Below are 25,951 nucleotides of genomic sequence, written 5' to 3'. Positions count from 1 at the left end.
TTGGGACCTTGTGAATCAGAATTAAATCAGCTATAGAAATCAGTGACAATACCCAGCGCTCATCTGTATCATTCGTGCATATTAAATGTATGTGTGTTTTTATTTTCCAGGCCGTGCATCATTTTGCACGGTACGGGTGGTTCTTGCAGATGAGAATGACAACGCCCCCCGGTTCAGAGCAGTGGAGTATCGTATGAGCATTAAAGCAAATGTTGCCAAAGGTTCTCTTGTCACTCAGATCCAGGCCACTGACCCAGATGCTGGGTCTAATGGAAGGATCACATACTCACTTTACAGTGAGGCACGCCTATCTCTGGTCGATGTTCTGGAGGTCAGTGCATGTTGCTTTTCAACTTCTTTTTGACTGCCCTTTGTAAAAAGAAAAGTTATCCCGTGAATTAATATCTATGCAACACATAAAATCACATAAAAATGCAACCACATGCAAACTGCAACAAATTGATTTAAAACTCATTAAAGCACAAACTCTGTTAGCGGTAAACTTGATTTTCAATTAAGGAATGTTTTCACATGACCCTCCCTTCCCATTTCAGGGGATTAAAAGCCATCTGTTTGCTGTAGATTATGTATTTTTAATCATCTAATCAAAATGATGTTGCATTAGGGTTGATGCTTTGGTCAATTCTGAAAATACAATTACATTTAAATAAATGTGGGCTATAAATAAATTGAAACACCATGTGATTAAAGGAATATAGCTGCAACTTATAAACACTGTATGTCGCGGTGAAGCTTGAAGGGCATTGCGGTTCAGTTTGTGCGCATAAAACCGTGACGTTCTTCTTGTATTTTATTAATGTTAATCAAAATGATATAAAAATAGCAAAAACTCTCGTGGTTTGGAATTAAACACATAACTACATATGTCAACAGTTTTAAAAAAAAACTCCCAAAAGCTGATTTAAATAGCCTTGTGATTTTGCTGGTGCTCAGGTGGAGCCAGACAGTGGCTGGATGATGACTAAAAGCACAGTGGACCACCTCCAGGGCACTGTGCTGTCCTTCTTTGTCAAAGCCACAGATGGTGGTTCTCCGGCTAAGCACTCCCTGGTGTCCGCCTTCATCCACGTAGTCCCTCCAGATGCATTCGTTCCCTCGTTCAGCCAGCCTCAGTACTCCTTCACCATCCCTGAGGATACAGCGGTAGGAACCGCCCTGGGGTCTGTGTACATGGGTGCTGGACAGACCGGGTTCTTTAGTGCAATCGCAGGGGAGACGCTTGACAGCAACCAGGAGGGGACCTTCCTGGTGGAGAAGGAGACTGGTCTCATCCGTCTGGTGAAACCGCTAGACTATGAAGAGGTCAGCATCTTCCGCTTTAAAGTTGCAGCAACAACAAGACGAGACCTGATTGAGTCAGTCTCCACTGTAGATCTGGAAGTTAAGGTTGGTAGCACAATGCACTGCAGAAGAATAGCATTTGCTTTCTGTTTTTCAGTTGATTAGGGAAATGTGCATATGCAATTATGGATTTTATGAAATAATTTCAGATTTGTGTGATAGATTAATTAAAATAGTAAGAAGGGGGTAATTGTGCTGTCTTTTCATTTAGACTTTGTTCAGCTGAAGCAGATTTATTGTTTTATAGATTCTTGATGTCAATGACAACAAGCCGCTGTTTGAGACCAGCACCTATGTAGCCACGGTGATGGAGGGGATGCCTGTGGGGACCAGAGTGGTCCAAGTGCGTGCTCTTGATCCAGACTGGGGCTCTAATGGGCAGGTGTGTGACAGTCAGGTTAAACTGTGAATCACATGTTTGTGATACGTTAAAACAAGCATTTTTCTAAATTCAGAGAGCTACAGGCGCTGCTATGTATCCTTTATTTGAATTGCAGGTAACCTACAGCCTCGGCCATCTGCTCACCTACAATCTAGACTTGACAAGGGATGCCAGCTCCTTCTCCGGGCCTGTGTCTACCACTTCTGTCTTTGCCATTGACAGTAAAACAGGTTGGATCACCACAGTGAGTCAGATGGACCACGAGGCCTGCTCCAGCTACAGCTTTGAAGTAGTAGCGTCTGATCTGGCCGAGTTACTGCCTCTCTCCTCCACCACAGTGGTGACCATCACAGTGTCAGACGTCAATGACAACCCGCCACTGTTTGAGAGGGAGCTGTACCGAGGTGCCGTAAAGGAGAGCGATCCCCTCGGTGAAGTGGTGGCCGTTCTGAAAACCAAAGATCGAGATGGCACGGATCAAAACCACCTCGTCAGCTTTTGCATCACTGGTAAGGACACTGAGACAACTAACAGAATGCTGTCCCAGAATGCTGTGCTGCAGTAACTCTTCATCTTGCAATGAGATGAGGCTGTGCTGCATCAAAATCATTTATTGTTCTAACATGGTTTCTGTTCCAAAGGTCAAGTTATAAATTAATTTGAACTGATATGCCAAAAACAGCTTTCCTTTAATTTTTATTCATTTTTTTCATTTTAATATTACAAAGTGCCCATTATACTATGAAACAAAAATGCTTTGTAGAAAACCTTAATCTACACTCATGTGGAGAAAAAATAAGTTTTTGCACTATGACAGCTGGGACGGGCTCGTGGCTGATGGATAGATTTATCAGGCAGGTGCTTCTAATGAAATGCACTTGATGAATTGATCATTCTCTTTCTCAGCCTCACCCATTACTTTATGCGTTCGCGCTTTTAAAACAAAATGAAAATAATAAAGAGCATTGCTTGGCCTCTCCAGCAAAACTCTGACCTTGATACTGAGTAAGAGCACGTCCATTCACAACACACTGTGTGTTAATGATTGCGGATGATGTATTTTGTCCTTGTTTTCTGGCATTTAAAAAACACAGATCGGCCGAGTGAAAGTGTCATAAAAGGTCAAACTTTTAAACTTTGAAGGGCCACGGCCGCTGCCCTACCCGTCTGGTTTACATTATGAAGATGGTTATTGATTGCACCAAAGGGTGCCTGCATCATTTTTTATGTGCGGTTGGAGAGAATCTTGTTCTCATTCATCTTGCGAATGAGTAATGACTCGCAGTTTGTTTACATTTAATACAATACATCTTCACTCCTTTCTTCACTTTTTAGTGTCAGCGCTTTAACTCTCATCTGTATGATCTCCAGGGGGAAATCCACGAGGAGTGTTTGGCCTGGCCCTTGTGCAGGGGGAGTGGAAGGTTTATGTGAGTGGTCTGCTGGATCGCGAGCAGCAGGACTGGTACCTGCTCAACATCACTGCCAGCGATGGCCTTTATGTCGCTCACACCGCAGTGGAGGTTACAGTCATGGATGCAAATGACAACAGACCCATCTGCAACCAGGTCAGGGATAAAGACAAATGGAAAGTGTGCAAAATGAAAATATGCAAAGTAAACAAACCGAGAGGAGCTTGTGGAATGTATAGAGCATTGCAGAGTAAATCGCTCTATCGGCTGTTTGTCTCCATATTCCAGTTAATTTTCTGTCTGTAAACAGAGAGAATGCATTGCTTGTGACCATGCATGCAGTCATGTATGCTTGTTATTGAAAAGGTAAGTTAGGGCATTGTGTTTGTGGACTGAATGGGGAAAACAAAAGCTGTTTATCAAAGAAGGAATTTTTAATCATTTTAAGTCTCATTTAAATTGTTTTCTTTTTCAATCCCAATGAGAGCGTCAAGATTAGTGGAGATTTCCAGTTCCCCCAATGATGAACTTTCTTTTGGGTAATCTTAACGCTGGCTTAGCTCTGAAAATTCAGCTGTGTTGAATAATGTTCAAATCTGCATATTCATGACTTAGTAAAGAAAAGTCTGTGGTTTCACGAGTAAAACTGGATTTGCTCACTTCAAATATTGATACTTACTACTAACTCGCTGCAAATTAATTCAGCCAAATTGTCTTTGTTTTATATTTCAGGCCAAGTGTTGTAATTTATGTATAAACTGACTTTTCCATAGTGCTTTTATGGAGTGCATAATGCAGTCTTAATCTAATAACGTACTAAACGGATGAATGGTTCTCTTTGAATTACACAAGTTTGAGAATTTACACAAATAAAAGACAGTAATCATGATAAAGCCAATTAAGTTGAGTCCCTTGTGCTATTTCCTACCTTTCAACGCCAACATTCACCCTACATTTAGAGTAAGACAATCTAGGAGAGGAAAATTTTTATGAAATGAGAGAATAATTGGACTGTGAAGTCTTCTGGGGGCTCTCCTTTCATTTAGTAAAATTCTGCAGTTCTTCAGTTTCACATAATTAGTTGAGAAACTTTCTTTTTCCCTCAAAACTCTAAACTCCTTGAAATGCTCCCTGTTCTCCTCTGATAGTCTTTTTTTCCCCTTCTCGCACGAGCCAACACTATAACTACAAAGTGATTAGTCTGACATTACATGGCGACAGCAACAACTGGATCAAAATGACACTCACATTGCCACAGAATGAACTCTAACTGCTGTTTGGGCATCTTTTCTAATGTTTTCTTTTCATAGGAAGAGTAGTAGTAGTAGTAATAGTAATGGCGTTTTTCTAGTAGTAACGATTTCAAACTCTTAGCTGGTGCTTACTCCTTTCTTGTTTTTTTGTTAAGTCATTAATCAGGCTTTAAATATTAGAAAATCCCCAATTTAATACTTTGAATTTTTATTTTGTTCAACAAACAAAAATGCAAAGATGATATAAAACAAATTCTTGGCATTTTTCAAACCTTTGACTGGTTACTAGGTGTTTCACCTTTATATATTTTAAATCTGAGCATTAGAAGATTCAGCAGAGCCAACAGAGCAGGGTGGGGTGTGCTAAATTGCCGTTGCCGCTGCTGGTCTGTGTTGATGAAATTGTGAGGCCACTAAGCTCCATTTCCCCAGTCAGTCACTGGCAGAAATGGACACCGGGTGATAAAAGGGAACTTAGCTGACCCAGTTCTATTAGCTGGAATAATGGATCAAGTGCACAGTTGTTGGATGTTTTTTTAATGTATTAGACAGATGCATTTTTTTAACTAGAATGGTTAGTGTTACTATTACTGTGCACTTTAATTTCTGCATATGCTTTTGTGTTATCACAGGCCGTGTATAGCACCTCTTTTCCTGAGGACATTCCCATTAACAAGGGCATTCTAAGAGTGGGTGCAACAGATGCTGACTCAGGCTCCAGTGCTGAGATCCAGTATTCACTGTTTGGCATTGGGGTTGAAGATTTCTACATGGATGCAAACACCGGTACATTTAAATATTTAATTTCAAGGGCTTGTAACAAAAACAAACAAACAAAAAAAATCTCTTTTTATACCTCCCCATTTATGCCCTTAGGTGAGTTGCGTACAGCCATTGTGATGGACCGGGAATTGGCCCCCAGCTACAAACTCATCGCCCAGGCAACTGACGGGGGAGGCCTGTTCTGTCGCTCTGATATTTTTCTCAAAGTGTTAGATGTGAATGACAATGCCCCCCTCTTCTCATCCACTCATTACCTGGCGAGCGTGTACGAGAATGCTTCGCCTAAGGCTTTGCTCACCCGTCTACAAGCCAGCGACCCAGATGAAGGTAAGCTGCTGTTAGATAAGTAATGTCAGGCAGCGATGATGAATTCAGAAAGTTTTAAGCTTTCAATTATTTAAAAATAATGTACTGTTTGAGTGTCCGAGCAAGTTTATGAGCCAAGATGTAATATATTGTGAACAGTTAGTATGAATGTGTTTTTTCCAGGTCTCAACCGTACAGTGCTGTATTCTCTGGTGGACTCAGTGAATGGGTTCTTCTCCATTGACCCGGTAACTGGAGTAGTAGTTCTGGAGAAGTCTTTGGACAGAGAGAGCCAGGACTCCTATCGTGTTCGTGTGGAGGCCACTGATCGAGCTGGACAACAGGGGGCGCTCTCCTCACAGGTTGGTGGGTAGTCCAAGTGACCCAGATTCAGTATTGATTGTGTCTACAATCAATGATAAGTCTACCAAACATTACTGTAGGAAATATTTACGCCCTGATGCTCCTGATACAAAAAAGACACTTGTTCTGAAACGAATGAATAATTGAAAGACTAAATAAAATAATAAATAATAAAAATGCACTTTTGAACAAAACTGACATTTATAACAGTGTTTGCAGCATTTATGTTTTTTGGGTAACATAATCTTGTTTTTCAGGTAAATCTGAACTCTGAAAAAAATCAGGTGAATAACACATGATCCTTGAAGATATTAGTTAAATCCCCAATTAGATTTTAATTAAGATAGCTCGTAGTCATATGAACCATGTGGAACAGAAAAAACGACGCAGTTACAGAGAGAAGCGGTGCAGAAAAGGTGGAAAACAGATATGTGGCAAATCTGAAACTGTGCTGTGTCTCACAGCAGCTATCTAAAAGTAAACTTTGTTTTATTTTAGAAGAAAACTTTAATTTTGCTCATTCACTCACCATAAATGCTGGGAATGGCATTATTTTTAGGAGTAGGTGTCACTTTCATTACAAATATAGAGAGGAGTAGTTGTTGTTCTGTTACTTGTAGTAGATGATTGTCATAGCCACAATGATAAAAGCAAAACTACAGTAATAGGATTAGTGGTGTCCTGTATTAAGTAGGTGGAACTTGTGACTCTGTATTCTATAGAGTCAAAATAGCATTCATCTAGTAGCCACCAAACTCTCTATAGCAGGCACAGATTTTAGTTGGTTTTTGCCTCAGCTTCCTATTTTATTACTAAAGCATATTTTTCTGTACAACTTCTGTATGCGCTTGTGGTCCCTTCTGCCTTGTGGTGAAACGGCACTATCGGTGCTGGAAGCAGTGCAGTAAAGTGGTTAGGTGCTGTTTTACAGTCTTGTGTGTCTTCCTCAGGTTTATTTGACCATTTTAGTGCTGGATGTGAATGACAATGCTCCAGTCTTCCAGAGAAGAGACTATGCTGTAACTGTCCCCGAGGATGTAGCCGTGGGAACCGAGGTGGTGCGAGTCCTGGCAACAAGCGCTGACATCGGACCTAATGCTGAGATCACATACAACATCCGGTCGGGTAATGAGTTAGGAAAGTTCACCATAGACAGGAAATGGGGTGAGTTGATATTTTTGTGTGTGGCTTGTACCATGTTATTGTGAAATTTAAAGGCAGGGAATTTTTAAAAAAGAATAAATATCTACTGATATGTGTGTTAAGGTTCTATTTCAGTGGCTGATGATTTGGACTTTGAGGTGTGTAAGGACTATTATCTCACTATTGAGGCCTGGGACAATGGCAACCCTCCTCTTAGCACAGCTACAATGGTAACCATTGAACTTATGGATGTCAATGACAACGCTCCAGCCTTCAGTCAGGACATCTACAATTTGCTGGTCAGCGAGGATGCATCTGTTGGGCAGACAGTTACAAGGGTAAGATTTAAGACCAGATTTACTAAATGGGGCAAAATAGCCTATCACTCCAATAGAGACTAGTTATATTTAAAACAGGCTTCAGTAATTGATAGGCTCTGATGTAGGACTGTAAATTGTGTGACAACATTTTGACATCACCTTCTATAGCATTCTTGTATTAAGACAACTTAAATAACTTTAAGGGGAAATCAGAAAATCAAATGTCTATGCTCTTCAACTGGTGCTGTTAACAGTACCACCATATTTTAGATTTTGTGGATGAATCTTGTGTATCTGTGATTTATATCTCACGTATTGTCAAAGTGCACACGGCTGAGTTTCTGTATATCCGCCACTAAAAACAGTTAAGTGTTAGGGCGTGGCAACCTCATGTGCTGTCCGTGGTCCTGAAACTAATTTGAGTGTAAAAAACCCTGAATTGGATAAGTGGAAGAGAATGGATAGATGGAAAACTTTATTCGACTTTATTTTGTTTTTTATTAATGCTAATACATTGATCATGTTGATGTCCATCTAATCCTGATTATTTTCAGGTTCAAAGTCAATGTTGTCATCCCTTCGTTCTCTTTGGTCTTTAGCCAGTTTGTATTTGACCCCAAGGAAATCAGGCTATTTTCTTTCCCTCTGGGTGTCTGTTTTTTAGGTAGTGGCTGAAGATCTGGATAGCCAAGTGAATGGGCGTATCACCTACTCTATCCTGAAAGGTGACCGAAACAACCACTTCTGGATTGACCCTGTAGCAGGACTTCTCAAAGTCAACAAGAAGCTTGACAGAGAACTTGTAAGGATGCATGTTGAAGTACAAAATCTCATAAACAATCAATTGTAATTTTCTGGTTCATGAGCACAGTCAGGACAGAAAATACCAGGTCCCATCAAGGTCAACGCTCAATGAAATATCACATTATGCGAGCATAAGAGTGCTTGCCACACTGCCTGATGTACATACAGATATGGCAATCACCATTCTCTTCTTCACCGCCTAGGTGTCCAGGTACTCTTTGTCAGTACAGGCGTTTGACAGCGGCTCTCCTGCGATGTCCTCCACAGTCACAATCAACATCGATATCTCTGACGTTAACGATAACCCCCCAGTTTTCAATCCTCCCAATTCCACGGTGGTCATACAGGTACGTTTGAGCGTGTTTGCTGTCTATATTTATATAGGGGCGACCGTGGCTCAGGTTGGGAAGCGCATCTGTAACCGGAAGGTCGCCGGTTCGATCCCTGGGCTCTCTGTCCTGGTCGTTGTGTCCTTGGGCAAGACACTTTACCCTACCGCCTACTGTTGTTGGCCAGAGGGGCCGATGGTGTGATATGGCAGCCTCGCTTCTGTCAGTCTGCCCCAGGGCAGCTGTGGCTACAACTGTAGCTTGCCTCCACCAGTGTGTGAATGTGAGAGTGAATCAATAGTGGCATTGTAAAGCGCTTTGGGTGCCTTGAAAAGCGCTATATAAATCCAGTCCATTATTATTATTATATTATCAGTTCAATGTTGTCTCAACTTCACGTTCTTACTTCCAGCTAAACCAAGCTGCTGGCACCACCCTGCTCCAGTTATCAGTCAGCGACAAAGACTCCCCTAAAAATGGTCCACCCTTTGAGTTTCGGATCAAGTCAGGAAATGAGGGAAACTTCTTCTCCTTCGACCAGACTGGGACTCTGAGGTCTAACCGTGTGTTTGGCCCTGAAGCCCCCAGAGAATTCACTCTTGAAATCCTGGTTAGGAACTTTTGGGTTTTAACAAGTAGCCTATTTAATATGAAGACTTTTCTTTTATGGAGAACTTTAACACCCGTGTAAATTCAACCCACTAAAGCAAGACCTTATTATTACTGTAGAACTTTCTTTGCTGTTAAGTGTCATTATAACTTTTTTTATAACTTTGTCTCTCTCAGGCAACTGATTCTGGCAAGCCTAGTCTCTCCTCCTCTTCCTGGGTATTTCTGAGGGTCATTGGGAACAGTCAGTACAAGCCGACTGTCTCCCCACTGGAGATCTTCATCGTCATGGTCACGGATACCTTTCCAGGTGGCCCGATCGGTCGGATCTCTGCAACTGACCGTGACCTGAGTGACGTTTTGTCATTTACCCAGAAGCCTCAGCCCAAGAGCATGTTTAAGGTCAACAGACAGGATGGCAGCATTGTAGCGCTGCCAGGCCTGGAACCTGGCAGGTGAACGCTAGACCACACAAACACACAGGAAAACAAAACACTGATATGGAAAAACTAAAACTTTTTGGTGTAACAATTCAGTATGTTTTCTTGCCTTTTCTCAGGTACCAGATGAATGCTACAGTGAGTGATGGACGTTTTGCTGTGATAGCTGACGTTTCCATCCAGGTCGAACAAGTGACAGATGTCATGCTGCGTAGCGCTCTGACCCTACGTTTCAACTTGCTGTCTCCAGAGGACTTACTTAGTCGCTACCTTAGCCAAATTAAGTTAACGTTACGGGGACTAGGTGGATGGAAATGGTCACCAGGGCAGCAGGATCCTCTTCACATACTCTGTGTACAGCCAGTGATGGGGACATCGGACGTGGACCTGCTTCTAGCCATGGAGAGGCCAGAGACGCCGGGCAGTGGACGCATGGGTGTGTTCTACTCCCAGCAAGAGCTGTCTGCAAAGCTGGAGGAGGGGGCAGCGCAGGGTCAGATTCGAGGTGTGCTAGCTGGGGCTGTGGTGGTGAGCAGCACTTGTTCTGGTGAGCTGGAGTGTGGGGATAGAGTGTGTGAAAACACACTTGTGATGGACGGGAGCTCGCCTGTCACCTACAGCACAGAAAGGGTCAGCTTGGTGTCGCCTACGTTCAGCCGCAAAGAGACCTGCACCTGTCCCGGTTTGTACTACACTCATTTTTGAACCTTCACAGAGTCAGTGTCACAAACACGTATCATCAGTTCATGAACAGCATTGGTTGATAGTTTTCATATAAAAATCAGTAAAATCTTGAAATATCTAAATGGAAACATACACAATGTTTGCTTATGTAATATACATTTTGCATTCTATAAAAAAGGAAATACAAAAACTACAGAGGCATATATTATGCATGCAAATATAAATAAATTAATGAAAGAATAATGTAAATCTGAAGGCTTTTCACATGATGACAAATAATATTTATATTTCTACCCCTTTTCAAACAGGAGGGACATGCCCCACCCCTGTGGAGCTCTGTGAAGGTCAGTCCTGTCCAGCTGATATGCAGTGTGTGCGTTCTGGTCCTACTGCGCCATCTGTCTGCCAGTGTCAGCCCGAGAGACTAGATGACTGTGCAGGTGTGTTTTGGCATGCCTGCAGTTTGTATAACTTCTGTCTTTCTGATTTAGCTTGATGAGGTTTAGTGTAACCTGAAACTTTTCCCGCTTCTCTGTGTGTTACAAATGTGCAGGCCAGACCTCGCTGAGTTTCTCTGGAAACAGCTACATCAAGTACAGAGTGACAGCGAGTGGCCAGAGTGGAGAGATGAAGCTCGGCCTCAGGATCAGAACACTTCAGAGAAGAGGAGTCATTATGTTCACACGGGTTAACCCCTGCACCATGCTTAAGGTAGAGGTTACAGAGCTATGCTTTTTTGGGGGTCATGCAAAACACTAGCTGCTCATTTCCTGTTTGAAGGAAACACGTTTCTCAGTAAGTGTTTTTTAAAAAACATCATCAGGTATTATTCAGAAGATGTAACTTTTTGTTATATAATATCACACTTCACCGAGTTCTTTTGAGTCCTCAGAGGCATCCGATGGAAGACAAAACACTGCTCAGTAGACCGTTTAACACTTTATTACTTCTAGAAGGGAGATGTGTCCTGCATGACATGCTACTGCAGATCTCAAAATGGTGTTGTGCCACTAACAGTTTTATTACAGAAGCTCTCTAACTCTAGTCTAAACAACATTGTCTCAGTAACTTTCCACTAGAGATGGTCCCCTCTTATCTACATTTTCCTAGGCAAGCGTGAGCGAGAGTCTGCAGCTTTCTACTCCCCGAGGACACATGGTCTCATGCCTTTATTTTTAAGGGCTGTGTCCACTTAATACTACACTATATAACTTTATAACACTTATTATTAATGAAAAGCATGGCATTATTGAGGCACTGCAAATTATTTAGTTCCAACACTTTTCTTTCCTTCCACAGATTGAAGGCGGTCGACTCTGGTTTCAGTTGGACTGTGACAACACCCTTGGCATTATGGGTATCTCTGGCAGACCGATAAATGATGGCCTGTGGCATGCAGTCACTTTGGAGCTGACTATGAACTACACTCTCCTGTCATTGGATGACAGCTATGTGGAACGTCGCCGGGCAGCCAGAGCCCCGGTTCGTCTTTGGCCTTTGGCACCAGATTCATCATTTTTCTTTGGGGCCCAAGTCAGGCCACTAAATGGGCAAGGTGAGAGGCCAGGCCCTGGGTCAGGAAGGAGCCAGGGAGGGCCAGGGCTTGCAGAGCGTGGCGTAAGGGGCCCTCCGAGAGCTCAGGACGGCTTCCAGGGGTGCCTGGGCTCGCTGATGCTGAACGGAAATGAGCTGCCGCTCCAGAATAAAAGGAGCCGTTATGCTGAGATAGCAGGGCTCAGCGAGGTCAAACTGGGCTGCGTGCTTTACCCAGATCCATGCGTCAGTCAGCCCTGCCTCAACGGAGCAATCTGCAGTAGCCTTCCCTCTGGAGGTGTGTGTATATATACAAAAAACATGATCATGTGTATGTGCCTTGCTGTGGGACACATTCATTACTTTGTTTTTACTCTGTTTTTACAGTTTTTAATCATTTTATTTTGATAACTTGTTGTTTTATCATTGATCGTTATCATTTATAAGTATTATGCACAATAGTTGATATTAGTTATAATTTTCAGACACGTAAAATATCTCTTCCACAGGTTTTATGTGCACTTGCAGTGTTGGATTCACTGGGGGGCGCTGTGAAATTGAACTGACATCCTGCATGCCAAACCCCTGCCAGAATGGTGGAGACTGCAAGCCTGTAGGCAGCGCATTCCTCTGTGGCTGTCCTCCTGGACTCGGGGGACTTATGTAAGATATAATAGCCTGGAATCGCTCACACTTTCTAGCCTTAATAACCGGCTGTAACAGCAGTGTTGACAAATGCTGTGTCCTGTTTAGAAAGTATGTAAACAATGAGAGCCGTACGGTGCTGATTATTAAGATACTCAACGTCTGTATCTCCCTCCCTCTCAGTGAAAACATGAAAGAGCATGTGCTGGACTCAAAATCCCATTCATTAGCCCACATTAGTTGTTATTGGGGGAGGGGGGGGGGGGGTAGTGGTTCTAATTTAATTCTGCATAATTTTAGTTGAAAAGCCCATAATCATTCTCTAGCTGTCTTCTTAATTACAGCTTAGTAATTGCCTTTGAAATAACCTCTCTGCTCATGCGTCTGTTCCACAGAGCCACCAGCAGAGGGCACTTTTCCCCCACAGAGGATTTTTTTTGTTTTGTTTTTGGCTTTTTTATGCTTTTGACTTGGATTTTAAAAAATCATTTGATTAATTTAAATTCAATTATAATTACACTAATAAAACTATGGAAAAATGTTATTGTTTTTTCAGGCACCAGATTGTTTATATCATTAATAATTAATGTTAAACACAGATTGAAACCATAACAACCAAATAGCTGTTGAATTCAGTTGACTGTGGAGTTGTTGTTTTTTTTTCTTCCAGCACTAAAATATATGCATTACAATAAAAAATACAATATAGAATTTGGTCATTGAAAAAGCCACAAAACTTGACATTTTCTCATTATTACTAATCTATTTCATAGGTTAATAAAACTAATGTGAGACAACTTCATTAACTTTTTAATTATGGATAAGTATTCATCGTTAAAATAATAATGAGAGGATATCACTGGCCAGCACATCCAGGCCTTAATGAGTATAGTGTGTATAATTAATGACTAAGCTGTGACCTGCACTTTTATCATTTAAAAGCCAAACTTTGGAAAGTTCTGCCATGAAGCTTTCTGCAAAATCCTTCTTCCGTCAGACTTGCAAAATGTTTTGAAAATCCCATCAAAGAGAAAATAATTGAAAAGAGAATTGCATGTATCTTCCATCCGCTGCACAGCAGGACACCATGCTTGAAATGACAAGCTGAGATGAGCATGTATGTGTCTGCAGTAAAATTACTTTTATGATGTTCAGCTGGAATTTGCTTCTTCAGCGGGAGTGTGTGTTCATGTTTTTTGCATTCATGCATAATTCTTTAAATCAGAACCGTCTAAATGTAAATAATAGGGAATCTTCCCAGCATTTGGGAAAAGAAACATTCTCTATAAAGGTTTAAATGTTTTAGCTCACTCTCACCTTTGCATTCTTCCTTTTTCTTAACTTTGATAACATCATATTCACTGCGGTCACCCATAGCAGCTTTACTTACTCGTTTTTGCTGCCACAGATGTGACGACGACGTCAACGAGTGTGACCAGGAAGCGTGCGGAAATGGAGGAGAGTGCGTGAACACATTCGGGTCATTCCACTGTAACTGTTCAGAAGGGTACGAGGGTCAGCTGTGCGATGATCTGACGCCTGGTGATCCTGGGGATGACACACAGGTAGCGTATGAGCAACGCTTGGAATTGGATTTTTGTAGATGTTACAGAATAAATGAAAAAATAATCGAGAAAACTCCTCGAATTGTTTTTTTGTGCATTCAGCTCGCACCTAATTAGACTTGGCATACACAGTGAAATTGAGAATTTTGAGTTTACAGCAGGCCCCTGGAAGGCTTATTCACCAGCTTGGTATCTTTGTTCCCACAGCAGATAAATGAAAGTGTAGTAATGCCTAAATTGCTGTTTCTATTTGAAGTTGTTATGCTCTTGAATTTATTGTGCCATATACCTTATACCTTAGACTGCAAACCCAATTAATGTGGCACATTATAAGAAGGAAGGTACCTTCATTAATCCCTGGAGGACAGCAGCACAGTTGACAAAATCTACTAAGCTTCTTTTACAACTAATGTATGTTAACTTTGTTCTTTGTTTGTTTGTTTTTCTTTTTAATTGAGTGCTTGCATTAGAGATAATTGTTTATTTTTATTGCCGAAACTTATTCATCACGCATTGCATTAAAACAAAAAAGCTGTGAGCTCAATCACTCCCTCCAAATTGGAAGACCACAAAATGTGCTCATAATCTTTTGGAGTAGTGAGAGCATAAGGGTTGTAAATATACCCAGCTTTAGATGATGAATTTTCCTGATATCAAAATTTCATTTACTTCAATACTCAAAAGATGCTTTGTGTTTCAAAACTTTGCTAATTAGCGTCTCAGATGTAGCGATGAGATTCTTATTAATCTTGTGTTTAGAGTAATAACAAACATTTAGAAATTGTTTGGGGGTTTAATATGAGCCCCCTTTGATAGTATTAAACATTTTGGGGGTAAACTAACTTCACTATGTTCCTGTCAGGTCCTGTAAATTTTTCCTATTTCTTAAGGACATGACTTTCAGATACTGTTGTAGATATTTATTCTTTTGTCATTCACTTGTCCAGCTTCCTCAAATATATATACACCATGCCAAGATATGCCTATTTTTCGGCTAATAGCTCTCTGGGAATCTGCTTTTTGGTGCAAAAACAGAATTTTATATCTGTCAAACTTTGTTAGTCTGCATTTTCTGTGGTTGGACTGAACGACTGGGAACAAACAATGTGTTTTTATAATAGGATGCTAGTAAAAAATGCCTAAAATTTAATTTCAAATTGATTCTTTGCTAGGTTTTCTGTTATCTGTGGGCACGGCGCTAGTTCATCCTTTGATTAAGGTGTCTTTTTTATGCTTGAATGATTCACAGGTGAGTGTTAAGTGGCTTAAGAAAAAAAACATTCCTCTGAAAATGGTCAGGGACAAGGACTTGATTTGAAAGGAGTGAAAGCTCGTATGTAAAGGAAAAGTTTCAAAGACCTCAAGAGAAGACAACTTTTTAACAATCTAAAGAACTGACTTTTGCACAGCACTGTATGTTTTGGCAATTCTTTTGGTGCTGGAAAAAGCACTTCATGTTCATGTTAATCATCTGACAACAAAGACCTTTTTTATGAAGTGTTATTGAATTATTTCTAAGCTTGTTCTTCTTTCAACTTTTTATCTGTGTATTTACTGATGACCTTAGAGATTTTCTGACACGTAGCTGTTCGTTATTCAACTAGAAAAAATTATTATAATATTATAATATTTTAATAATTTTACTTTTCTTGTTGTGCAGGCTGAGCCTCTGTCTTACGTTGGACCAGGAGAGATAATTGGCATTGGAGTCCTTGCGTTTGTCATCATTTTCCTCCTCATACTCTTCATCGTCTTTAGGAAAAAAATCAAATTCAGGAAAGACTCAGATCCAGGCCCCGGTATTCAGACTGGGATGGGCATCTCGGCTATCTCCACAGAAACTAGCTACATGCTGCACAAGACTGGCATGGGAGCAGAAGGGATTGAGTTTAAAGCCGTTCGTGTATCAGGCTCACCAGCAACCACAAGCACCTATGGTGAGGTGGGAGGCAGCAGTGTGGGCCCTCCCCAGGTCATGGTGCGCCCAACTGCCCACTCCCCTCTACCAGGAGGACTCAGTGGTGACAGGACCACTTCCAGTGAAGGCAGTCAGGTGTGCATAGCTTGTTTTAATTATGATATTTATGTGTCTGCTTTATAGTAAATGCTGCGGAACAGACAAAATTGTGACAAAGTTAAATATCTGAATATGTTCATACTGCTAATATCTAAAAAATAGTTGGTCAGACCATTTAGGAAAACACATGAATAATATGGTTGCTAAGCAGGAATTATATGCTTTAAAATAAGAGTATTTAAGTTTTAATATCAAACTATAATGATGAGCATCCAAAGTAATATCCACTTTATATATGACAATATCTAATGTCCTTAATGTAAATATGTAAAAAAAAATGTGTATGTTTCTGTTCCGTGTCCTGTGTACTGTTTGTAGTATATTTGTCTTTTTGGCTGCTGTTACAACCAAATTTCCCCTTGTGGGACAATTAAAGGATTATTCTATTCTATTCTATTCTATCAATATTTGTGGAGCATCATATCTCCCAGCTCATCAGTCCCTTTTGATAATGCTGCTCTTCCTTAATTTATCTGAATTTATATTATAATTTAAAAGAAAGAATATTATTTCTTATATTAGTCCTATTTTTTAAAAACATCCTTTGGGACAAACAACCACAGTGTGCTGGAGAAAGAATACATGGGCTCCACACACAGCTCAACTACAAAAACTGTGTTTTTGTGTTTTTATGGCTGGAACTAGGTTTTGATATCAAATATAACACAAGGACAATATAGGTAGATTAAAAAGTAGTAATGTTCCCAGCACATTCGCTCTATTATGTAGATAATCAGCTTACAGGATACAGAAAGTCTGCTCACATTTAATAATCATGTTCATGTCTTCTTTGTAGTCAATTCTGCATGTGATGGGCTAAAATAAGCTTCACAGCAGCGACTTCATCATGTGTGTGGCCCTTCAGATAGGGTGATGACCCAGTTCTTCTTTCATGGCAATAATTAAGAAAAACAATTAATGGTATCAGAAAATCAATTGGAATTGTTGGAAATATAAAGGTTGTACACCAGTGCAGAATATTGTATTGTTTTTACAAAAAGCAATCATTTGATAATTTATGTATGTTTCTGATTGTGCGTGTAATTGCACAAAGAATGAAATAATGATTTGTTTTGTAATAACGCATGAAATCCTGTATAAATTTGTTTGCATTTCGAGTTTCTGAATAGTAACTACCTGGCTTGCCCTTACCCGAACTTTCTGGGTATTTTCTTGTGTCTCTGCAGATTAGCAGCTTCCTCTCAGACATGTCTAATGTCCGAGGTATGGCCAATAGGCGGGGCGTCGCAGTGTGCAGTGTGGCACCCAATCTCCCTTCAGCATCTGCTTGCCGCTCAGAGCATAGCCCGGCCCACAAAGTGTCCTGGGAAGGCGAAGAAATGAGGGAGAAAGAGCTGGAGAGGGCTAGAGATGAGAGAGAGGAGGAGTGGGGGCAGAGAGCTTTTGAGCTGGAGAGAACACAGAGAGATAACAGTCCACAGGGTAAGACTGCAACAGTCTGCCTGCAAACACACACACACACACACACACACGCATGTGCGCACACAGCTTCTAACCTGATCAAAAAGGCAAAGAGTACACAGGCCATGAACACATTGTGTTACACCAATACCACCATCTTCACTGAGAGAGCTCATTTCACAGTGCTCTATGCCTTTTGATCACACACATCAAAGAAAATGGCCCAGAGTAAGCAAGAGTGCTTAAAAAGTAATATTTTTATTTTGCTATCATTTCAGTTTTCTTATTTATTTCCTAGGAGCAATAATGGGTAATAGAACTTTCTGTTACACTGCTGAAATTGGCAATTATGTCCACTTGTATCAGGATAACTCTCTTGGATCTTGTGGGCACTTCTGTTTGAATGGTCAGGGTACTCAGCCAGAACTGATGTCCTATGTTCTTGTCCTACTTTTGCAAAAAAAAAAAAGAAAAAAAAGAAAAAAAAACAAGAAAGAAAAAATAAAGTTCAGTTAAAATCAAAGTAGTTGGAACACGTCCACACAAAGTCACCCAACTTCTCTGTCAAGTTTCCCTCTTTTTATTTTTCCTTAAATTTGCTTCACACCTACCTTTGTCAGCTGTACAAGCACCAAACCGAAGGAGAGAAGAATGTCATTGTAATTCAGCATCTGTCTGATATTTTAGCTGCCAACACTCTTCCCAGTTTGTTCTCTGTCGATGAAATAACCACGTTGCATTTCAGTGCGCAGGTAGGCGTCAGATATTTCGATCCTTTGTCCAGCCTTTTGTGTGAATAATACAGCTTGCAGTGGGAACATCCTGGCTGTTAATGATTGATTTTTTCCTGTAGGAATGGGAAATAGGTTATTTTATTTCTTTGGTCCCCCGCTGAGTGTCTGTAGAAAAAAGAAAAAAAAAAGAACCAGCACCACCTCCTCACATTTACACCACCAGTCTATTAATTTAATGATGATAAAACTTATAGAAAACTGACCTCAAGATTACTGTGTTAATGACTGCAGTGTTAACTGCCAGGTTAACTAATCAATTGCAAATGAGTTTAGTAAGTTATTTACACCACGGCAGCCACAAGCAAGTGCAATAATGTGTATTTCAATAACAAGGAAACAGGTGAAACATGAAATAGTTACTAACCAGGGAACATCCCTGGTTAGTAACTATGGTTATTTTCTGTCACTACCCGTTCAATCATAAATAAATAAAATGGGATGAATATTTAAATACTTGGAAAATACTCTTTGAACAAATCAGGCCTCATATTGTACTCTATAGTTTGGGTTTTTTTGGTAACTGTTGGTAACTCTTCAGGATGTTTCTTCATGGAGGAGTATTTTAAACACTAACTATAAACTGTTTCACTCACAGGAAGTCATTTCTGAAGACTGACATTGAAAAAAAAAGGGTTGAACTGTACAAACTCTGTTTTTCCCTTAAATACTCTTTTTCCATGTATGTTTGCACTTGTCACGGTAAACTTTTGCACCTATTTCTTAGTTTACTTGAAAAATACTAAAAAGTGAAGGCAGACTCAAGAGTTTTAGCATTTTCACAGGAGGACAACATGCCACAGAGATTAAAACCTGGTTCTAAAAATGGTCATTTCTGCTCTAAAGTTGGGTGTTTCAGAGTGAACTGATCGAGGCGTGACCTCTGGAGGTGAATATTGAAGCCAGTGTATATGTGCCACAAACTGCAGTTCCTCTAGCTGTCACAATAGGCTGGCTTCAACAGATGCTTAAAATGTCCAACTTTATAGCATGTTTACGGTCTGGCCTCTATGGAGTGTTTCAACTCTGAGGTTGTTTTTTTTTAACTCATCCATCTGGAGTTAGGAGCGCGGCCACTTTGACTGACATTTATGTTTGATTTTGCTGAAAATGATTTTGAGTTGAAACTGGCTTGGTTTCTGTTTCAAACTGAAATGCTGAAAACTTGTCTGGAAAAAAACATAAAATAAGAAGGGAGCCAAATTGTAGACCGTATCACTTAAATCAGCGTAACATTATATTTTACTGAACTGGCTCGGCAAAGAAAATAGTTTGGGTCGGTCTGAATTATAGGAACTTGTAAGTAAAAAAACAGAAAGAAAGAAAGAAAGAGTAAAACATTTTTGCTTTTTCCAAAACCTGATTATATTAAGTGTCCCCTTGCCTGCATCCTGAATTAGACCTGTGGCTGCTGCACTGTCTTTCTTGTTTAGTTTGATTGATAGTACTGCCTTACTGATCACATTCCCACAGGAGCGTTTCGCTTCTTCCATATGCATTGAACCATGACCACGTTGCTTGAGCTCAGAAAGCTGAGGTTGATTTCCAGACATCCCGGCCCTCGCGGACACGGTTGCAGAGTACGGATTTGGTCACAAGATGGGCCGAGCCCTGAATGCTTGCTTGCCAAACGTGAAGTGAAAAACAAGATTCTTGAAGATTTGAAACTCTGTCACACCTGTCAGATAAGGGTAAGCTGTTGTGTAGAGGTGTGAGATTCAAAACGCTATCACAAAATCTCTGTTGTTATTATGAATTTACACCCACCCACCCTTTTTTTTTTGTTGAAAAAAAGGGAACAGGAACAACTGTGTGCTAGGATGTATTAAGGTACAGCTGGAACTGCTGGAAGCAAATGCATGACATAAAATATTTGTATAGTCTTCTTGAAAAATGTATTTTTCTTGAGACGTTGCGTTAATGTGACACTCGCATCTTTGCTCCAAAATGAGCTGAATAAAAAGACTTTTGATTTACTTTTTTGACTTGATGCCATATAATTTGTTAGTGCATCTTTGTTTACTGTGACTCAATACAAGCATCTGGAGAAGAATTCATCTGAACAGATGCTCATGAGGAAATATTCAGACCATTTATTGCCAATCAATGATTTTCGCAATAAGATCCATCACTACATAGCAGCAAGGCAGTAAAATGGATTTAAATAGCTTTCTATTTTCTATTTCTCTCCTTTTTTCCCTCTCTGTTTGTTCCATCTACTAAATAAAAGCCTAGTTTTCCCATAAGTTTGCAAAAAAGTTACTTTTAATCACATCAGCAAAACTGCCTCTTGCATGCAGTTTTATTTTGCACAAACAATTGATCTCACAACTCAGCCTTTCCACTCTGCTGGTCCTCTGTATTTCTTTAAAAAAAAAAAAAAAGACTTCATTGCTTCTACATAAGGGGCACCTGGTAGAGAAATTCACCTGCCTCTGGCTGTGTTGTAAACAGTCTTTACAGCTTATCTGAAGTCATAAGTACCTGCTACGGACCTCCGGCCAGTTGTTTGACAATCACTCAGAGGACACTTGGAGTGATTTGAAGGAAACAAACCTTCAAATAACAGCTCGGCAAAGGCACAAAAAAAGACCACACTGACTTGTGAGCACCAGTTTATTTGAAATGATGCCTCTGCAGGCGTAAAGGTTAAGGAAAACTGGAGATATTAGGCCTGGTAGATTTCTCCAAACAAAATTTAATTTGATTTGTGTGCGCAGACAAAATTGAAGGGTTGTAAAATAATAAGGGTTGTAAATAAAAGAAGACCTTTGATTACCACAGTATGAAAAGCTTGACCCAAATCACAAACCTACTTGCCACCTTAGCCTGTAGCGCAGTGACGTTGTCATGAAATTTGCTCTATTTTGCTTTTTTTTTTTTTTTAAGCAGTTATTCAGCAGTTACATAACCACCAGTAACTCGGTGGTCTTCACCCCCTCCATGATAGTGCTGACAGCATTAAATGGGCAGACCTGGATTTGCAGTAGGTGTACTGGGATTTGTGGAAAATGTTGTACATCAAAGCAGCGAGGAAGCCTTTATGGAAAAAAAAATCATTCTGCAGGTCAAATATGTTTTTTAAATATGCTCTATCTGAGTCAAAAGTAGATGAATAGCAGATTTAGCCTCTCTCTTCTAACTGAACACAGCCAGCTAGAAATAAAATGAATGGACAGGCAGAGTGATGGATCTGTGGACACATTTTTTCTCTATGAGTGCACTGAATGAACAAAGTAGAGAGTTTTCAGTCACTCTGATCCTTTCTTCTTTTCACCCTGCTTAGAAATCCAACTCAAAGCTGATACGAGGTTATTTTAGCTCAGACTTTAGAAGCTTCTTATTAGCCGAAGTTAAGCTTTTAAATGTAAATATAGCACGAGAGTTATTGAGCTTTTCAGATCTGAACGATTCGGATATCTGAACACGTCTTTCAATTCTGAACCTACATTTAATTTTCCATGAGTGAAAGCTGCTGATGTGAATGAGTGTTGTTTTGTGTTTTTACATTAGAGGTGTCGGAGCTGGCGGACGGGCTGGGGTGTCTCTCAGACTCCACCTCCGAGGAGCACTCACTTAGCTCCTACACTTCAGAGTCCTTCGATGACAACGGTAAGACTCTGATACTCAAATTAACTAAAGCGCATTTTAATTGCCAGAAGTTTGTAGGTAATGTTCCCCGAACCAGTACCTTCTTTGGCCCACCATCATTTTAAACTCCTTCAACTAAAGCTTGAAACTTTCTGCAGAAAAAAACAGAAAAGTCCTAAAAGTGGACAGATTTGTCAGACATTCTCACTGAAACATGTAATTGTTTCTCGGTTTACCAGTGTCTTCCATCTTCAGTCTGTCCGCTGCTTCATGTTCTGCATGCATATCCTTCTAACCTTGTTGTCTTGCTGCTGCTGTTGTCTTTGCTCAGACTGTTTGTGCGTGCTGTTCTTGCTTTGCTCTTGGTTGCCTGATGCTGTTGTCCGTTAGATAGACTGCCAATTATGTGTTGCTTGCTGCTGCGTGTTATTACGTCTTGTGACTGTATTCAAGCAGGGAGTGTTTTTAAAAGGTTTCTGAATGTGTGCCACCGTCTTTTAAGCATCTGACATTTCTTTCTTAGTTCCCTTGAGAGGGTTTGCCTTTCGCAGGGCTGTCACTGTGAATAGGAATTAGTTCCTAATGAATTGCCTGATTAAATGAAGGTTAGTGTAAAATCAAATGCTGGGCCTGTAGTAATTATTGAAAAGCAGGGTGATATTAGAGAAGTGGAAATGCTTTAATGCAACCAATATGCACAGTTAGCTACAATTCCCAGATAACTCGATAACATTGATTTTCCACTGGCTAACTATAAGAGGGTGGAAGTCAAGCACCGTAATGATGCTGATGTGTGTGTGTGGTTGTGTTCTTTACATAGGAAATCTATGTCAGTGCTTTATTTCCTGTCTAATTAGTGTAGCTGCAAAGAGTCCTCGCTTTCTTACAGGACACCCACACACACACACACACACGCACGCACAGACACCACATGTATATAGACATGTTTGCAACGTGCTTCCTCCGTGTTCTCAGCACATCTCAGTCACCTCCACTGTATAAAACCTTGAATGTTCATGAATGCACTGAGATTATTTCCATTTCTTCTTCTCTCTTTCTGTCTTCTGCCTAGCGTCCATAGTGACAGTGATACGTCTCGTCAATGATACTGTTGATAACATCGAAAGTGAAGGTATGAAGGAAAATCCTCTGTTAACTCCCCTGTCTTCTTTGTGTCTGTCATTCCGACGCCAACATATTTGTTCAGCGGCAGAGCAAAAAGATTTACTGAATGCAGCCGTGCCGCTGCCATTCAGTCCCCGTTCTTATTACGAATTAAACATCCTGCTTAGATTTCTAATATTTGTTGTCAGTTTCTGACACCGGATTTCTCTGTGTTTCAGTTTTTCCCCTTTGGTTTCTGGGTTGTTTGTCTCGCTCTGTCTCTGACTTTCCCTTTCTCTCTGCCTTTGTAGTGTCAAACATGGACAAAGAACAGCGGCATAGCAGCCCTGGTGAGTGAGATGCAAAGCAATGGAAAAACATCTTATTAATTTGCCATTTCTTTGACTTTATTTGTCAGGGGTGAGAACCCACAACCTGACCTTTTGCATCCTTTGCAGTATTTTCTCTGAATACTTTCATCATAGCCCAATAGTACAGATTACTATGTCTATTTATGCCGACTCTATCCACTCTTTGAATGTCAATGCAGGCTTCCAGTTTCTGATTATGTTTTCTGACCTCCGAGGTCGGGAAAAATAACGAATCTGAGTCAGTTTCTGTTGCCCTGTGTGTAGCAAACAGTGTAGGGCTTTCAGGTACAACATTCAGGCAGCTCTTTGATGAAATAAAAATATTATGTCCAGAGATACTTTTAAAACGTATTCTGCTTCATAGTTAATTAAGAAATTTTGAATTCTGATGACTGCTAAATTGGGCGCAGCAGTCCTAGCTCCAAGCAAAGCAAAGCTTTCACCCCGGCCTTGCAGAGGGTCTCAGAGGATTAGGGGCACTTTGAGCTAAGCCTCACATCCGCCCAGAACAGCAGAGGAGAAGGCAGCTTCAAACACTTTCTTTTTCAACATTTTTTTGGGGGGGAATCATCTACAGTCTGAACACTGACTTTCTGCTCTTAGCGAATGCATGGCTTTCCTTAAACAAACACTGGGGCCGTCACAATCCAGTTGCACCTATCCTTTAAGATCCCTACTCCGCTGTCAGTTGCTTGTGCTACACTCTTGCAATCAATATTAATTGGCTCATAGTTACCAAGTCTGTTTGTTCTCGGTTGCATGTAATTTACTAGGTCTACAAAGCCTTTCGTTTCCAACCCACAGCAAGAGTGTGTTTATGCCTCAGTCACTGCCAGCCTGCTGAAGCACACGCAGCTTCATTTCAGACAAAGAGAATTAAATGATGTTTGTCCAGTGGGTTTTTTTGAAGACATCCTTTGGATTCAGAATTTTCTGTTTTACACAAAACATCATTTTAATAAAGTTTTCAATCTCACAAGTTTATTTTCAAGCACAGCAAGAAGAAATGTGAAAAAAGCAAATCTCGCAGTATTTTTCCATTTTGTATTTTTGTATACAGTTGCAGCATGATTGTGTGCATGTATTATCTATTATGAATTGTGTTTGTTGGTATAAGCGGCATGCTAAATGGCTCTCTGCCAGCTTCCCTCTCTTGTTGTCGAAGCGTGCTTTCTTCTGTGTCATAATTCGCCGTCTCCTTTTGCATTCACCAAGAATTTCATCATCAAAGGTTCGCCGTCCCATGAGATATTTGTTTTGTTTCCCATTTTACTGACAGCAAGTCGTCACCTGCAGAGCAAAGATGAGATTTGCGTAGAGTTCATCAAAGAGTACATTGTGGATTGTAAGAGCATTCTTTTTTCCCCCCCTCCCTTAACCCTTCGTTAGAACATTTTTTTAACCAGAGACAGATATTTCAGGCAAGCATGGCATGGCAGTAAGATCTCGTTGGCATGGCAGTCCGTTAGATACCTGTGTCCACACATGTGTCATGAATTATATAGTAGTGGCTGGCAAAAGCACAGTAATTAAGTGTATTCTCTGTCCCACACACAGGGTGACCCCTCTGCCTCCTGTCACTTCATCAATATGATATTTTTTCCCCTCACGGCTCATTAACCTAACCATGAATTATGCAACCTGCATGCTGTAGTTTGTAGGAAGTTGTGGATTAGCGGGGAGTTCTGTGTCAGTCCATTTAGCAGCATGAACTGAAATCTAAAATAAATAAATAAATAAAATGTCGACTAATTTTATTTGCACATTAATAAAAAAGTAAATGAGAACTGGAGCGATTACACAAAGCAAACACGCTGGAGAAATCCCAAGGAACAAACAGAAAGCCCCAGGGCCGCAGGGCCTCCTGCTACACCTCTCAAGCATGCAGCGCACACATGCACACACTATCATGCGTGCTTTATTTCTTGTGCAAAAATAAACCCAATCAAAGGTAGAGATAATAAGCATGGGGACAATTTAAGGGGAGAAACAAAATAAACATGACAAGCCAGATAATATGCAAGCTATTCGGAAATGGGTTCAAAATTGATAATAAAATTGGCAACTTTTTTCCAGATGTTGGTGGTTTTACACCTTGAGAAAGCTTTTTTCATTCATTTTATTTATTTATTTTATTTGTCTTTTGGGTTTTTTTTGTTTTTACAAGGGCAGCGGTAGAACCGTAAGTGAAAATGAAATGTGTGTGCAGGCGTAAGAATCACAACAGTCCTCCTATAACAGATGCACAGAAGTGTAGTTACTGGTGTCACCACTCTTTACCTGATGGAGATAAGATTGCAGTGATACTGCTGTTTTAGACGAGGAGTTTATTTACCGATGGACACCTTTCGCCGGCTGATCCTATTAGACTGATTAGATCTGAGTCTTCATCACACTGTGCTGTAACACTATGGTTCTTTAACTTGTTCTGGTATGCAACAGCTGAAAAAAGTTCATGCTCCAGATTTTTTATCAGTTAATAGCAACAATAAATGATACAAGCTGAATGAGGTCCGTGTGATAGCATCACTGTGCTTTTCCTACATAAATCATATTTTACTGTAGTAGATCTGTGTCCCACTGGTGGGACCACCACTGTAGTGCACCCTAATGCACACTACAGTAAAACTATATGCTTCCAGTGATTTAGGAGCAAAGATTT

At 40.4% G+C, this 25,951-nt stretch overlaps 1 protein-coding gene across 2 annotated transcripts in view; it reads left to right on the top strand.

Moving 5' to 3' along the window:
• The window catches only part of fat3b (FAT atypical cadherin 3b), a 73,099-nt gene that overhangs the window by 38,634 nt on the left and 8,514 nt on the right, over window positions 1–25,951 (top strand). Inside the window, exons 27-52 of one of the 2 annotated variants that reach the window (XM_085174169.1) lie at window positions 111–331; window positions 955–1,407; window positions 1,610–1,744; window positions 1,860–2,253; window positions 3,116–3,312; window positions 5,042–5,195; window positions 5,286–5,519; window positions 5,682–5,860; window positions 6,812–7,025; window positions 7,128–7,342; window positions 7,989–8,126; window positions 8,332–8,475; window positions 8,870–9,067; window positions 9,244–9,521; window positions 9,626–10,188; window positions 10,499–10,630; window positions 10,744–10,901; window positions 11,490–12,021; window positions 12,233–12,386; window positions 13,777–13,933; window positions 15,594–15,986; window positions 17,198–17,453; window positions 21,737–21,835; window positions 22,887–22,946; window positions 23,230–23,268; window positions 24,569–24,634. In XM_085174169.1, the coding sequence (XP_085030295.1) occupies window positions 111–331; window positions 955–1,407; window positions 1,610–1,744; window positions 1,860–2,253; window positions 3,116–3,312; window positions 5,042–5,195; window positions 5,286–5,519; window positions 5,682–5,860; window positions 6,812–7,025; window positions 7,128–7,342; window positions 7,989–8,126; window positions 8,332–8,475; window positions 8,870–9,067; window positions 9,244–9,521; window positions 9,626–10,188; window positions 10,499–10,630; window positions 10,744–10,901; window positions 11,490–12,021; window positions 12,233–12,386; window positions 13,777–13,933; window positions 15,594–15,986; window positions 17,198–17,453; window positions 21,737–21,835; window positions 22,887–22,946; window positions 23,230–23,268; window positions 24,569–24,634 (5,763 nt within the window). The remainder of the gene's footprint in view (window positions 1–110; window positions 332–954; window positions 1,408–1,609; window positions 1,745–1,859; window positions 2,254–3,115; window positions 3,313–5,041; window positions 5,196–5,285; window positions 5,520–5,681; window positions 5,861–6,811; window positions 7,026–7,127; window positions 7,343–7,988; window positions 8,127–8,331; window positions 8,476–8,869; window positions 9,068–9,243; window positions 9,522–9,625; window positions 10,189–10,498; window positions 10,631–10,743; window positions 10,902–11,489; window positions 12,022–12,232; window positions 12,387–13,776; window positions 13,934–15,593; window positions 15,987–17,197; window positions 17,454–21,736; window positions 21,836–22,886; window positions 22,947–23,229; window positions 23,269–24,568; window positions 24,635–25,951) is intronic. The other variant, XM_085174170.1, reaches the window with a different exon arrangement.

This window comes from Neolamprologus multifasciatus, chromosome 10 (assembly GCF_963576455.1).
Source record: "Neolamprologus multifasciatus chromosome 10, fNeoMul1.2, whole genome shotgun sequence".
In the NCBI taxonomy this organism is placed as follows: domain Eukaryota; kingdom Metazoa; phylum Chordata; class Actinopteri; order Cichliformes; family Cichlidae; genus Neolamprologus; species Neolamprologus multifasciatus.
Note: the sequence above shows the minus strand (reverse complement) of the source record. Positions and strands in the feature narration are given on the sequence as shown.